The 13,061-nt window shown below is 36.6% G+C and overlaps 1 protein-coding gene across 1 annotated transcript in view; it reads right to left on the bottom strand.

Annotated features, from left to right (window-relative positions):
- GABRB2 (gamma-aminobutyric acid type A receptor subunit beta2) overlaps nt 1–13,061 on the bottom strand; it is a 282,556-nt gene that overhangs the window by 39,145 nt on the left and 230,350 nt on the right. Inside the window, exons 7-9 of the mRNA XM_004697119.2 lie at nt 11,718–11,870; nt 8,050–8,294; nt 1,893–2,006 (exon numbers count right to left, since the gene is read on the bottom strand). Coding sequence (XP_004697176.1) covers nt 1,893–2,006; nt 8,050–8,294; nt 11,718–11,870 — 512 coding nt within the window. The remainder of the gene's footprint in view (nt 1–1,892; nt 2,007–8,049; nt 8,295–11,717; nt 11,871–13,061) is intronic.

Genomic DNA, 13,061 nt, shown 5'->3' with positions numbered 1-13,061 from the left:
TCAGTTGAGGAACTTCAAGAGTAGAAAGGTCAACCATGTCTAATGTCACACAGATTATATCATAGACGAAGCCTGAATGTGAACCCAATTTCTGTCTTTAAAAAGCCAGCATCTTGCCAGTGCACTTAACTGACACTACAGATTGTCACAATGATTTCAATGTTATCACAGGTTACAGATGTCATAGAATCCTCATCATTTGATCTTGTGAATACTAGTGTCAATTTCATGCACTCAAAATGCGTCTTAAAATATTAGAGATAGTCAAAGGACAGAACAAAGGAAAACCCAGTAGGGAAAAGTGTGAAATAAAAGACATAAAGGTTCACATTTCAGAGTAAATCATTGAACAATAACTTTTTTAAAATTGCTTATGAGTCAGAGGAAGGGTTCTTGACAAATTAGGATCAACATTATGGGATCAGAGAGTATCATGAACTCTTTCAAACCACCCATGGAACAATGTAAAGCACCAAGAATGGAGATTTCTTTCAAACTTCCTCATTATCAAATGCTATTTCTGAGTTGTCATGTTAATTTATCTAGCTAATAGACAGTCAAGGTGTGTGCTTTGATTTTCATCTTGAAAAACTAAGTGTTCTTTAATCATTTTCATCATATACCCAAACTCCAGGCAAACATGATTTCTTGTAAATGATTAATATTCTACCCAGAATGCTATTCAACCAAACCAGTGTACATCAACATCAATAAGAGTAGATAGGATAAAAACAAGAAAATCAACAATATACATTACATAGCCTATGAACATAGATAGACTTATGGAGTGATTAGGGAATTTCAGCTAAAACAGTGATTAACACTGTTTCAATCACCTCTCCTTTGGAATGTTTTTAGGAATAACAATTTATATAACATTGTTACTATGTATAGCACTATAAATGTTGAAATTAAAAGGTAACTTTAATAGCAAAACAGTAGCAATTCATAGGTTAACGACACCAACCACACATGCCAATCATAACAATGAGATGTCAAGGAATTTGGAGTCAGACCAATGAAATTAAGGAACACTATAATACTTAGAAGATACAATACCAAAAGTTCACTTAGCATCAAGTCCTCATGAAAAATATTTACAAGTATTTAATATCATTCACTGCCTCACACAATAGAAATTAAAAACTAGTATTTGAAAAGTAATGGGTGATAAACTGAATGGGGAAATTATTATCATAATCAGTATCAACCAATTTGGAGGGTAAGGTAAGTGATAATTTGACTCTTAAGGATTATAAACACATGGGGATTCTGAAATTATGTATTAGCCAAAATAAATTTTCTTTAGAGTTCTTCTGAGTTGGACGTTTTGACAAGGTGCAATCTCAAGTATTGCCTCTTATCTGCTATTTTAATTGTGCTAAGGCTGCCAAAATAACACTTATTCAGGAAAAAAGATGAAAATAGAGCAAGGACTTGATGCAAGTATGAGATCTTTAGACAGAATTTAATAACTTAGGGCAGAAAACATAGATTCCTGAATTATTCGACAAACCAACCAAGAAATATTCAATTCCTTCACCAATAGAGTCAACCAAAAGAAACACGACAACCACAGCCAAAAAAATCCCCATGAGGTTACGTCCTCTCATAACAAACAAAACAAATATCAGAATAGGAGCCATTTGCCTTTTTCTGTAGCAAGACAACAACACCTGAATGGAACATGATGGCACTTAGGTTCACCATTTAAAAAACAAACGGGCCAACCCCTCTAGGGCTTCATGGAGACATTTAATTTACTTTAAGTTTCTGTGGGCATATGTGCCCAAGTCATCTACACAGAACCCATACAAAGATCCCAATGGAAAGCTAAACAAATTGGCTCCAACAGAAATACAAATAAATGGATTAAAAACTGGCTATCTAACCGTATATAGAGAGAAATCGTAATTGGTAGTCCGTCTAGTTGGGGAGAGGTTTCCAGTAGGGTCCCACAAGGATCGATATTGGGTCCCATTTTGTTTAATATCTTTATAAAAAATCTGGAAGACAAAGTAGAGAATGTGCTAATTAAGTCGATTGATGCCACTAGATTAGGACTGTAGGCTAAAGTAAATTGGATATAGATAAATGCAACTGGTCTTTAGAAAGCATAAGAAAAAGACCAATGCTAACAGAGTATGAATTCTTAGTTTTCTTTCTAAGTATTATTTACTTAAAAAAATCTAATTACAAGCAATAGAATTCAGTAGATTGAACCAATTTTAGTGGCTTTGCATTACAAAAGATTAGGCATACCGGATAAGGACAACATTGAGACTGACAACATTATGAATGCAGAATAAAGTATACCCTTAAGTGGAAATGCCTTTGGTGCAACTTAACTTCAAACTACTGGTTGTGGGTCTCCCCATACAATGAGAATATTTGAGGCATTTAAGATCATTTTAAGACACATGGGAATCAAGATGCTAAAAATTAGTAATAACCGAACCCTCAAATATGCATATATGTAGGAGTAAAAAGAAAAAAAATAAAGAAGGAAGCAATATAATTCTTAAAAGAGAATACTGCAAACTTAAAGGCCTGAGCAAAGACAAAGGGTGAAATCCATCAAAAGCAAACGGTGAGGCGCACATGCGCACATACACACACATACAAATAGAAGAATGCAAGATGTAATAGGAAGGACTCTCCTGAACCTAAAATGAAAAGTTACACATTTTAAAACTAGTCCAAATGACTCATGGGAAAAATATGCGGAAGGTCTCCAGGTGACTTGAAATTCATATTTTAAAAGTTGGCATATGACACTTTGTTAACAACTGAGGAAATGACACTTGTTTTTAACCCATGATTTGTGGGCAAGCAGATATTTTGTTTTGTTTTATTTTCAGTTGAGGTAAACTGCAGTGAATATATATAAACTGATGTATAAACAAGGAGCTCTGGTGGCATATTGGCTAAAATGAAGCAGTCTGCTTCCTTCGAGATTTATAGCCTTGAAAACCCTTTCTACTCTATCCTATAAATTGATACTGTAAGTTGGCATCAGCTCCAGGATAGTGGGCATGGGTGGGTTTCAGTGGCTATTTGGATACCTGGCTGTGTAGTGTTTAATAACCTGGACTAATCAGCCTCTCCATTGGAGAAGGAAGTAACAGTGCTTCCATAAAAATCTATAGCCTTGGAATCACTTTGGGTCCACCGCTCTGTAAAGTCACTGCAAGTTAGAATCAACTCAAAGGCCATAGGTGGATGGAATAATGAGGAATCAAGTTTTATTTATTTATTTTTTATCTTTACTTAATTTACTGGATACAGACAGGGAAATCCAAATCAGGTCTCAGAATTCTTGTTAACTTTGCAGTACAGTACTGAACCTCACTCACTACAATTCAGTCGATGGCCACTCATAGCAACCCTATATGACAGGGTAGAACTGTCCCTGTTAGACTCTTACTCTTTCACGGAGTAGATAGCTCCATTTTTCTCCCAAACACAACTGCTAACCTTGAGGATATCATGCCACCAAGACACCTACAGTCTTGGAGAGTTCTTATTTTCAAGAGCCTTAGTTTAGCCATGAGGTAAATGATGGTGCAAGAAGTGATAAAGAGCTATACCTTATTCCTTGGTTAAAATAAAAATGTATGAGAAACTAGTACAGAAAACAGAAAAATAAAATGTGGAAGTATGCTGTTAAAGCAACACTTTGATCAGCTTCCCATTTTCATCCCTTGCTGACTGCAGGGCAGAGCACAAGTTAAAGAGCACTTTAAGCCATCTCCTATACTGCTTCCATTTCTAGTCAATTGCCAAAGGGAGGTGAAATTCATTCCCTCTCCTAGAGACTGATATTTCCAGAGCACACAACAATAATCCAATCTTAAAAAAAAGACTTTAAGACTACACTTAAAAAGAAGGGATAATATTGATCAGAAATAGGCATTATTCATGATGCCAGGGGAAAAACAACACAAACATTGTATAATCAGAAAACAAAGTGAATTTCCTTGGGGATTTCATCCTGGGTTAAATAAGAAAATATGGAAAAAGGGAATGTAAGTGGTGTTTATCATTATTTTGTGTTAATATAACCAAGATGGTAGTGGATATTCTAGTATAAGAAATCACTGATAAGGTTTTAAATAGCTTGTTTGCTGTGACTTGACAGTTAATATTTTCTAAAACATGATATCTTGCTTTGACTTTAAAACTTCTGATATGGAATGTGTACTCCTAGAAAGCAGTCTTTTCTAGGGCCAGGATTGCATCCTACCTGCTGCAGCACGTAAACATACAAGCAAGCATTACAAATAGTCCTGGACATTGTAAAAATGTTAAATAATCATATTGTATAGTGTTTGTATCCATTTTTACTTCTTATTAAGTGCTTACTGCGAGTGTTCCCCCCTTGTACAATATCACAAATATTCCTCATAACAACCTCATTAACGGCAGAGGTATTAAGGGAATTTTACAGATTAGGAAATTGAAGGCCAGAATGGCTAGATCCCTTCTCTGTCACACAGTTTTTAAGTCAGCGGGTATAACTCAAGCCTAATTATTTAAAACATATTTTCTCAGAACCACTGTGTTAAATGAAAGTTCCTAATATATCAATTGTTATACATTCTAATAAAAAGACCAACTAAACTACTTTTGCTAAAATATTTCATTGATAAGACAAGAATACTTATTTTTTAGCGCCTCAGTTTCCCATATAAGCAACCAGGACTAGCACACAGTTCCTCAATATCAGTATGATTGGCAGCTTGGGTTAGATAATTCTAGATAATTCTTTGTTAAGGGATAGTTATTTGTGAAGCATATAGAAATTTTAGCATGCTTCCTGACCTCTGCCTATTAGATGGCAGTAGCCACTCCTCCTTAGTTTTGACAAGGAACATGTCTCAAGGCCTTGCTAATGGTCCATTGGGATCACCGTTGCAAGGAACTCGTGAACTAGGAGAGTTCTAGCTATCTTCTTCTATAATTCACATTATATGATGTGATCTGTGGGTCCAACTTCAGCTGAGAGCACCACCCAATGAACCTATCTCTGCTTTCCCTCCACCCACTGAGGTGCGTATCTGAAGCTTTCCAGGTTCCGTTTTCTAGTCAACGTGTACTGTTAGTCTTGCATCGATCATTTATATGAAAATGAGGTAGAAGGAAGTGTAAAGAAATCGGATGTTATCTTCTAAGATTTGCACTAGACAGTTGATTCAAGGCTTATTTCAAACTGTTCATTCTTTGTTCTTTCTTCTTGATTAAACCTATTATATGAAGAAAATCATAACATGAAATTAAAAAGCACTCTTTCAATGGATACTCTGAGAGAGCAATGATGCTATGTTGGAATCTAGTGACAGATTCCAGTAATTGAAACCTTGGAAATAGAGATTGACAATATCCAAGGTCTCCTAGTATTAGCTTTCAAAAGCCATCCACAAAATTCAAGTCCTTATAAATATTATCTTCTGAGAAAAAAAGAGCCTTTCATTATAGCCCAGCATATCTAATAACACACACACATTTTTCTGTTGCCAATTGATTTATTTTAACTCTTGGTAACCTCATGTATTAAATAGTACATAAAATTGCTCCATAGAGCACCAGTAGCTGTAATTGTTAGGACGGTAGATTGCTAATGCCTTTCTTCTGTGGTACTAATGGGTGGCTTCAAACTTTCAACTTTGACATTAGGAGGTAAGCGTTAGTAATTTTTGACACCCAGAGATCTCAATTATTAAGAGAGTAAATAGTTTTTTGATTACTTCAAGAGTAAATAGTTCAAAATGCAATACCAGAACTATGGGCATATGGAAAATATGGACAATCTGAAAGTGGACATAGAGCCTTCTCCAATAAAAAATTATTAATAGAAGATATGGTGTACTATTCTCGGAATTACACTGAATTTAGAAATATTAAAATGTCAAAGAAATAGCCAATTCATTTTATGGTTAATAATTCCAAATGTTTTAAAGTCTACTCTTTTCTTAATCCCATCACTAAGAAGTACTTATCAAACTAAATACTATATTACAAACATTATTTAATCGGACACATGTTAAAATAAAACGTTGTTTGCTTTGTTTGTTTTTGAAGGGGATTCCTAAGTTTGCAGGAGGAGGAGGAGACTTTCTACTCCTGAAGAGGGTTCATCATGGACACCCGAAGGAGCCCGCACAGCTCCCTTGTCCCATGAGGTTGCTGTGAGTCAGCATTGACTCTGTGGTAGTGAGCGGAAGTACACCCAAATTTGATTTCCATGGAAAATACGTATGTAAATATATATAAATAGAAAGTTCTAGAACTGACTGGCCCTCTCTTATAAGTCAAGATAGGTCATTGAAACTGTGGTCAAAAGCTTCAAAAGCAGTGATTCTGAACTTTGGCTGCAGATTAATAATCTGGGGGGAAACATGGAACAGAATTTCAAATTCTCAGGAAAATTAGACTTTCTGGAGTCATTGAAGGTTGAAGAACACCTGGAATTACTGCCCTGAGATAATATTTAAACTTAAAGTATAAATTAAAATTATTCCCTGAAGTTTTCTTTGAAGCATTAGTAAAGAGTATCTGCCTAAGCATGATACTCTTTGCAAGAATCACTACACTATCTTGGATCAAATAGAAAACAGCAGATCAAAAGACTAGATAGGAGCATTCAGGAAAAGCAGTGGTATGGTGACACCACTTGAATGAGGTAAACATCACTGAGTTGTTTTTTGGCATTGCTAAACTGATGTATGTTTTGTCTAGATTCTCAATATTTAAAAAAAAAACAAGTGGACTTTAAAAAGTTATGATGCCTAGGCAACGTTCAGGACAATTTAATCAGAATTTTGGGCATGGGATTAATGTTTTATTAGTTTTTAATGATCTCTAGATTAGTTCAATTGACACTACAGGTTAAGAACTGGTGCCTTAAAGACTCAGTAGCATTCACATTATGCAGACTTTGTCTTTGCCTATTACTGGCTTAGGCTCTTTAGTGATCTGGTACTGCCAAGTGCGTCATTGATTTTATGTGGTATAGGTAGTGGGTACTAAGTCATAAGGTGTTCTTTACGAGAGAAAATTACTCCGTTTTCAATTTCACTTTCCTCTCTCTTTTCATTACTCTGAGACGCAAGTCTGTTTCTCCACTGATTGCTGATCTCTCATTTTATCCAACCAATCCCAGCACTGGGGTCAAGATATTTCACTGCGCAGCAGTGCAACCTAGAATCTAGCAGCATCATTTTATTTTTATTTCCCACTCTTTATAATAATGGTCCAGCATTTTAGTCATTAAGACCCACAGGAGCAGTTCTACCTTCCCCATGGGGTCACGATGAGTCTGAAATAACTCAATGGCAGTGAGGGTTTTTTTTGTTTGTTTGTTTTTGGAAGACTGGTTTGAGTGACAAGAGAATCTACTATTTTCATTACATTTAAAAGTAATTCAATGCAAAACATATAAAATCAATATAGTGCGCATTATACTCATATATAGAAAATTATAAAGGTGGTTTTTAGGTGACTAAAGTTTAGGTGACTAAGGTTCAGATAACCCTACTGTTACTGGCGAAGGAAATAATAATAAGAAAGACTAAATCTGTTTGAAGAAACACAGCCAGAATGACTTCTTGGAGGCAAGGATGGTGAGACTTTGTCTTGCATACATTGCACATGTTGTCAAGAAGGAGCAGAGGAGTGAGTTCCAATAAAGTAAAGTCAATAAGAAAGAAGCTCCTCAATGTGATAGATTGATAGAGTACCTACAACTATAGACTCAAATAGTTCAAACATCCTAAGGATAGTGTAGGACTAGATAGTGTTTCTGTTTTCTGTAGGGTTGCTATGAGTCGGAGGCAATACAATGGCTATTGGAAAGGTTATCTCAAGATTGAGAAAAGAACTTGAGTACCAACCCTGCTTGTATTACTAATTATCTGAATGGTTTGGGGAAGACTACTCATTTTCACCTCTAGGTCTTAGTTTCCTCATTTGTTAAATAGATCATGACCCTATTTTGCTAGCATTCTTCTATAAGATAAGAAGCAAAAAGGGTTTGCCCTCTGAATGTACCTTGTTTACATCCAGGCGCATCTTCTCATTGTTGGCACTAGCAGCCTTCTCAGCTGCTTTCTTTTGGCGTTGAGGTCCCCTTCCAAAGAAAATGTAGTTCACCAGGGCGTATTCCAAGAGGGCCATGAAAACGAAGACAAAGCACCCCATCAGGTACATGTCAATGGCCTTCACATAGGGGATTTTAGGAAGTGTTTCACGGAGATGGGTGTTGATTGTGGTCATTGTCAGAACAGTTGTGATTCCTGAAAAAAATAAGAATTAATGTAATAATGTTTGATACTTTCATCATGACTAGAATAGTAAATTATTCTAATTAACTTCTTCATATATCACAAAATATTTGTGCCTATTGAATACTGTGATATGCTTAGAGATATGCATGCATAATTAATTTACTGTCAACCTTAGCCAGTTGGGGACACTTTCTTTTATTATAATGTTATATCCACTGGGGTTTTAAACATATGAATTAATAGTTATTCTGTACATGTGTGTAGAGAAGAATTCATTCTTGTGGTAATATGGGGTATACAATGAGAGAACGAAGGATCCCTGAAGGTGTCGTGGTTAGGTGTTAGGCTACGATCCGTAGAGCAGGCAGTTGGAAACCACCAGCAGCTCCACAGGAGAAGACGGGCTTTCTACCTCCACAAGCATCACAGTCTCCAAAGCACCCGGTGGAGTGCTGTGAGTCAGCGCTGCCTCAGTGGCAGTGGCAAGGAGGGAATGGAGAATTCTGAACTGAGTCCTGCAGAGTGAATACGTGTTATCTGGAGGATAAAAGTTGGTAGAGCTGGGGCCATTGGTGGAGAGAAATTTTTATAAAAAGGCTGACATAAGTCCATCATATGTCTTAAGAAAGTCAGATTGAGTACCTCATGGGACACAAAGGAAGAAGGGAGAGGGAAGTGAAGACCTAAGTAAAGAGTGCATAATGTGAAACTAACGAGGAAGTTGGAACTTAAACTTGAAGGCCAGGCGGAATCACTGAGATCAGTGCTCACCCTTTAGACAATTACTCTGATAGTAGAGCAGGTACAGAAGATGCATGCAACAATGAGGGAGTGGGAAAACACACACACACACACACACACACACAATCAATTGGTTTTCAGAATAATACGAGTAAGTGAGGAAAGGGGAAGCAATTAGTATAACAACAATACAGATGAATGGAAGAATGATTATAAACATTTGGAACTGAGGTGGAAGGCAGCAGATAAGCCTTCATGTGTTTTGCAGGACTTAGCAACTAGGAATTCAGTGCTGAAATAGATAATACCAAAGTTAGATAATACACATTTTTGACATACCACGTCATCCCCAGGAGCGGGGAGCAGTTTATCTCAAAGGTATAATCAGAAAGGCAGGTGGAAATATGTTTGTCTAACACACTGGGAGTCAAGGGTCTTAAGCATGATGAGGTCCATCTCTGAATCAAACTAGTGATGTGAAAACAGACTAAATTTAGCCACCAAGATCACACAGATGCTGAGTCACCTTTGTACTGAAATCATTCTGACTGACAACCCCGTGTCCTCAACACTACTCAGCACCACAGTTCAGAAGCTGTTTATTTCTTTGGTAACTTGGGACCTAAATGTCCAATGCAATCTTACCACTTGAACAAAACCATAATTTTTGGTTTTGATACATGCTCATGAGACAGCTATAGTAGAAATACACTTAAGTCCAAGCAGTCAGAAAAGTCTAGGCCTTGGTTTAGATCTAGACATCTTATAGTCTTTTATCTTCCAAACTAAACTAATCACTTTGTAATACATTCAGTTTTATATTCATAAGTTCAACTACAGTTTGTCCAATATTACGGAAGTGAGCATGATGGTTTCACTATTTATCTAAATCCCATCTTAAAGTACTTCTGCCCCTAGTAATTCTTAGTCACTGCATCAAGTCAATTCTGACTCATAGTAACCCTCTGAGACAGGGTAGAAATGCCCCTGTGGGTTTCTGAGAACATACCTCTTGATGGGTGGAGGAAAGCCTCATCTTTCTCCCACAGAGCAGTTTCCAACTTCTGACCTATAGATTAGCAGCCCAATATATAACCCCCTACACCACCTGAATCTACCAAATGGTTCCCATCAAATTGCTCACCTAAAAAATATTTTTAAAACATGCTTTAAAAATCAATACATTGTTTTTTATTTCTATCATAGACATAAAATAGATAACAGATTTCAATTTTTGAAAACTAGATAGTAAATTTCATTTATTTCCTTTTCACGCCTATTTGCTGAGCTACATTCTCCGTGTGAGGCACTAGGGCACAACAGACACAGGACTAGTACGGACCCTTCCTTGACGGACCTTCAGTAGTCTGAGGGAGGCCACTATTCACAGAATCACAGCAATGTCAATTATAACTCTAGACAGAGGGGAATTATGAACATACTCCAAGAGTACATGTCACAGGGCACTTGACTCAGAATAGGAGAGCATTTCTTTTCCATTCCACCCTTGAAACACCACAATATAATTTCAACACAGCACGCAGAATTAAACTCATTAAATCATGCCATTTTTCTGTTCAGCGGCTCTCTATTTTGTTCCCAATGGAAGTGGAACTGCAGAGTCTACAAACAACTTCATGATGTTTTAGTTACCACTCCCCATCATTATCTTTACCACTTCCATCAGCATTTACTGAACTTCGTCCTCACTTCGGACATGCTTGCGGCACTCTCACTGCAGACTTTGCGGCCGCCTGAAGCATCCTCCCACGAGCTGCTCCCTCAGCTTCTTTAGGTCTGTGGTCCACTGACGACCTCTGATGCACGCACCTCTGGGTAGCTACAATGGACTGCTGGGCAAACTCAGTCCTTCTGACTTGGCTTCTTTTCCTTTTATAGCCTTACTATATTATTTGATTTGCCTAAGTTCCTGAGAGACACTGCTCTTTGACAAGTATTAAGTATATCTGACATGTTCTCAATATTTAACATTTATTTATGAATGACTAAGTGAATGACCCTTCCAAGAAAACAGTAATGGAATTGAGATCTCATGATTTAATGGTTAAGAATATAACATTTTAAAAGGAAATAATCAGAAATAAAACAATAAAGATCTTGTAAAAGGTTATACAGTCACTACTTCTAGAACTAATAACACAAAACTTTTAAAGATACAAAATTAATGCCTCTAGTTTCATAACACACAATCAAGCACATGAAAAGCAGTTGCATGGACACTTCTTCAACATGCTGACCGTGTTTTTTGCCCTCTGTCATGGTACTTTAAGATGCTAATAAGTTCTCATTACCCATTAGCTTGTCACTACAAGTCTTGTTGCTTGCTAAGGGTAAAATATTTTAAAAGATGGCAGAAGGTCTTCTCAGGTAATAATTCACAGATACAAATTGATCAATTATGCAAGGAAGATTACATGAACTATGCTTCGATGAAAAAATTAAATTGATGAGACAAATTTCATTACTAACAGCTATACAGTTAACTAATTTTAACATGAGAGAATTTTAATTTGTGCTTAATTGATTTAATGCTGAATCAGATCACCCAAACCCGCAGAACCAAAGTCTTATACTGTGTGATCCAGGTCTCTTCTTACATCATAAATCCTGGCAAGAAATACACATATACATTTGTGTTCACCCACTAGAAAAATTTGAAAAATGGCCTACCTAATGCCACTCTTGCAGCTGAAGCATCATAGTTGATCCAGAAGGAGACCCAAGAGAGGATGGTGATCAGTATGGAAGGCATATATGTTTGCAGGATAAAGTAACCAATGTTTCTCTTAAGCTTAAAGCTGAGAGATAATCTGGGATAGGAACCTAGAAAGATAATTTTAGAAGATTATCATTATCAATCAATATCGAGTAAACAACAAAAAAACAAAAAACCCACTACCACTGAGTCTCTTGTGACTTACAGGGACACTCTATAGGGTTTCTGAGACTGTAAATCTTTATAGGAACAGTCTTGCTTTTCTCCCATGAAGCTGCTAGTGTGCTGGAAAAACTAAACTTGTAGTTAGCAGTCTAATGCCTAGCCCAAAGATAATTTATTTTAAACACTCTCAAATAATTTGCTTATCTTCCAAAATTAAATTGTAGCTTTTGATGAAGAGGGCTTTCCTTGGTTTTGCAAAAGTAGCCTGAGAGCTTGGGGCTTGGTTGGTGATCAAGAGTTGGTTGGTGTAAAAGGCATCCTGCATTTGGTGACAGCAGCCATCAAAAGAACCCCAGCCCTTACTCTCCCAGCATACATAACAGGGTTAAAGATAGCTATTCTCTGGAAGTGTGATTAAAACGACCCTTTGGGGCAGTCCCTCTGTCAACTCCTTCAATTTTTTCTTTCAGTTAATTCATCTTTCAAATTTTATCATCTACAGAAAAAGGCTTAGAGCATGATAGAAAAGAACGGAAGCCACAGGAGACAGTAAAATATGGAATCACTGTCAAGATCGAAGGCAATACAGGAGCCCCCTGAAATGTTATGTACATTTTTATGTATATGGATTAAAACATAATTTATCACTTTTATCAGATTTCCAAAGTGATTCCTAATACACAGAAGTGTAGAATAGCTGTTTTAAAGCAATGCTGTGGGAGGTATAACTAGAGAAACAGCTGCCTGAGGCAAGGTTATTTGGTTATGGTGATCAGGGAATTTCAGGAAGAAGACATTCTTAGGAATTGAAAGGATGCTTTTTTTTTTTTTTTTAGGCCAACTTGAAGCTAACCAAGGGTCTAAATGTGAAAGTCAGAATACTCATAATAAAAGGGGGATATTTTGTTTGTTTGTTTTTTCCCATAGGGTCTTTCCTTTTGGAGGAAATTTGGGGGGAAATTATGTTGCCATTAAACTACAAGCTACTTTGAAATCTTATGAATGCACACAGTTCATGTTCCACATAATGTACAGGGACATAATGTGATGGAATTGTTTGCAGAAGGGCATTTGAAAATCCACAGCTAGAGTATTACTTATTTCTGTGCCTGAGGGATTTATTTCAAATAGGA

This window comes from Echinops telfairi, unplaced genomic scaffold, assembly GCF_000313985.2.
Source record: "Echinops telfairi isolate 266 unplaced genomic scaffold, ASM31398v2 ScPeMD7_7469;HRSCAF=8507_0, whole genome shotgun sequence".
Taxonomy (NCBI): domain Eukaryota; kingdom Metazoa; phylum Chordata; class Mammalia; order Afrosoricida; family Tenrecidae; genus Echinops; species Echinops telfairi.
The sequence above is the reverse complement of the archived record's forward strand: the minus strand, read 5'-3'. Positions and strand labels throughout refer to the sequence as shown.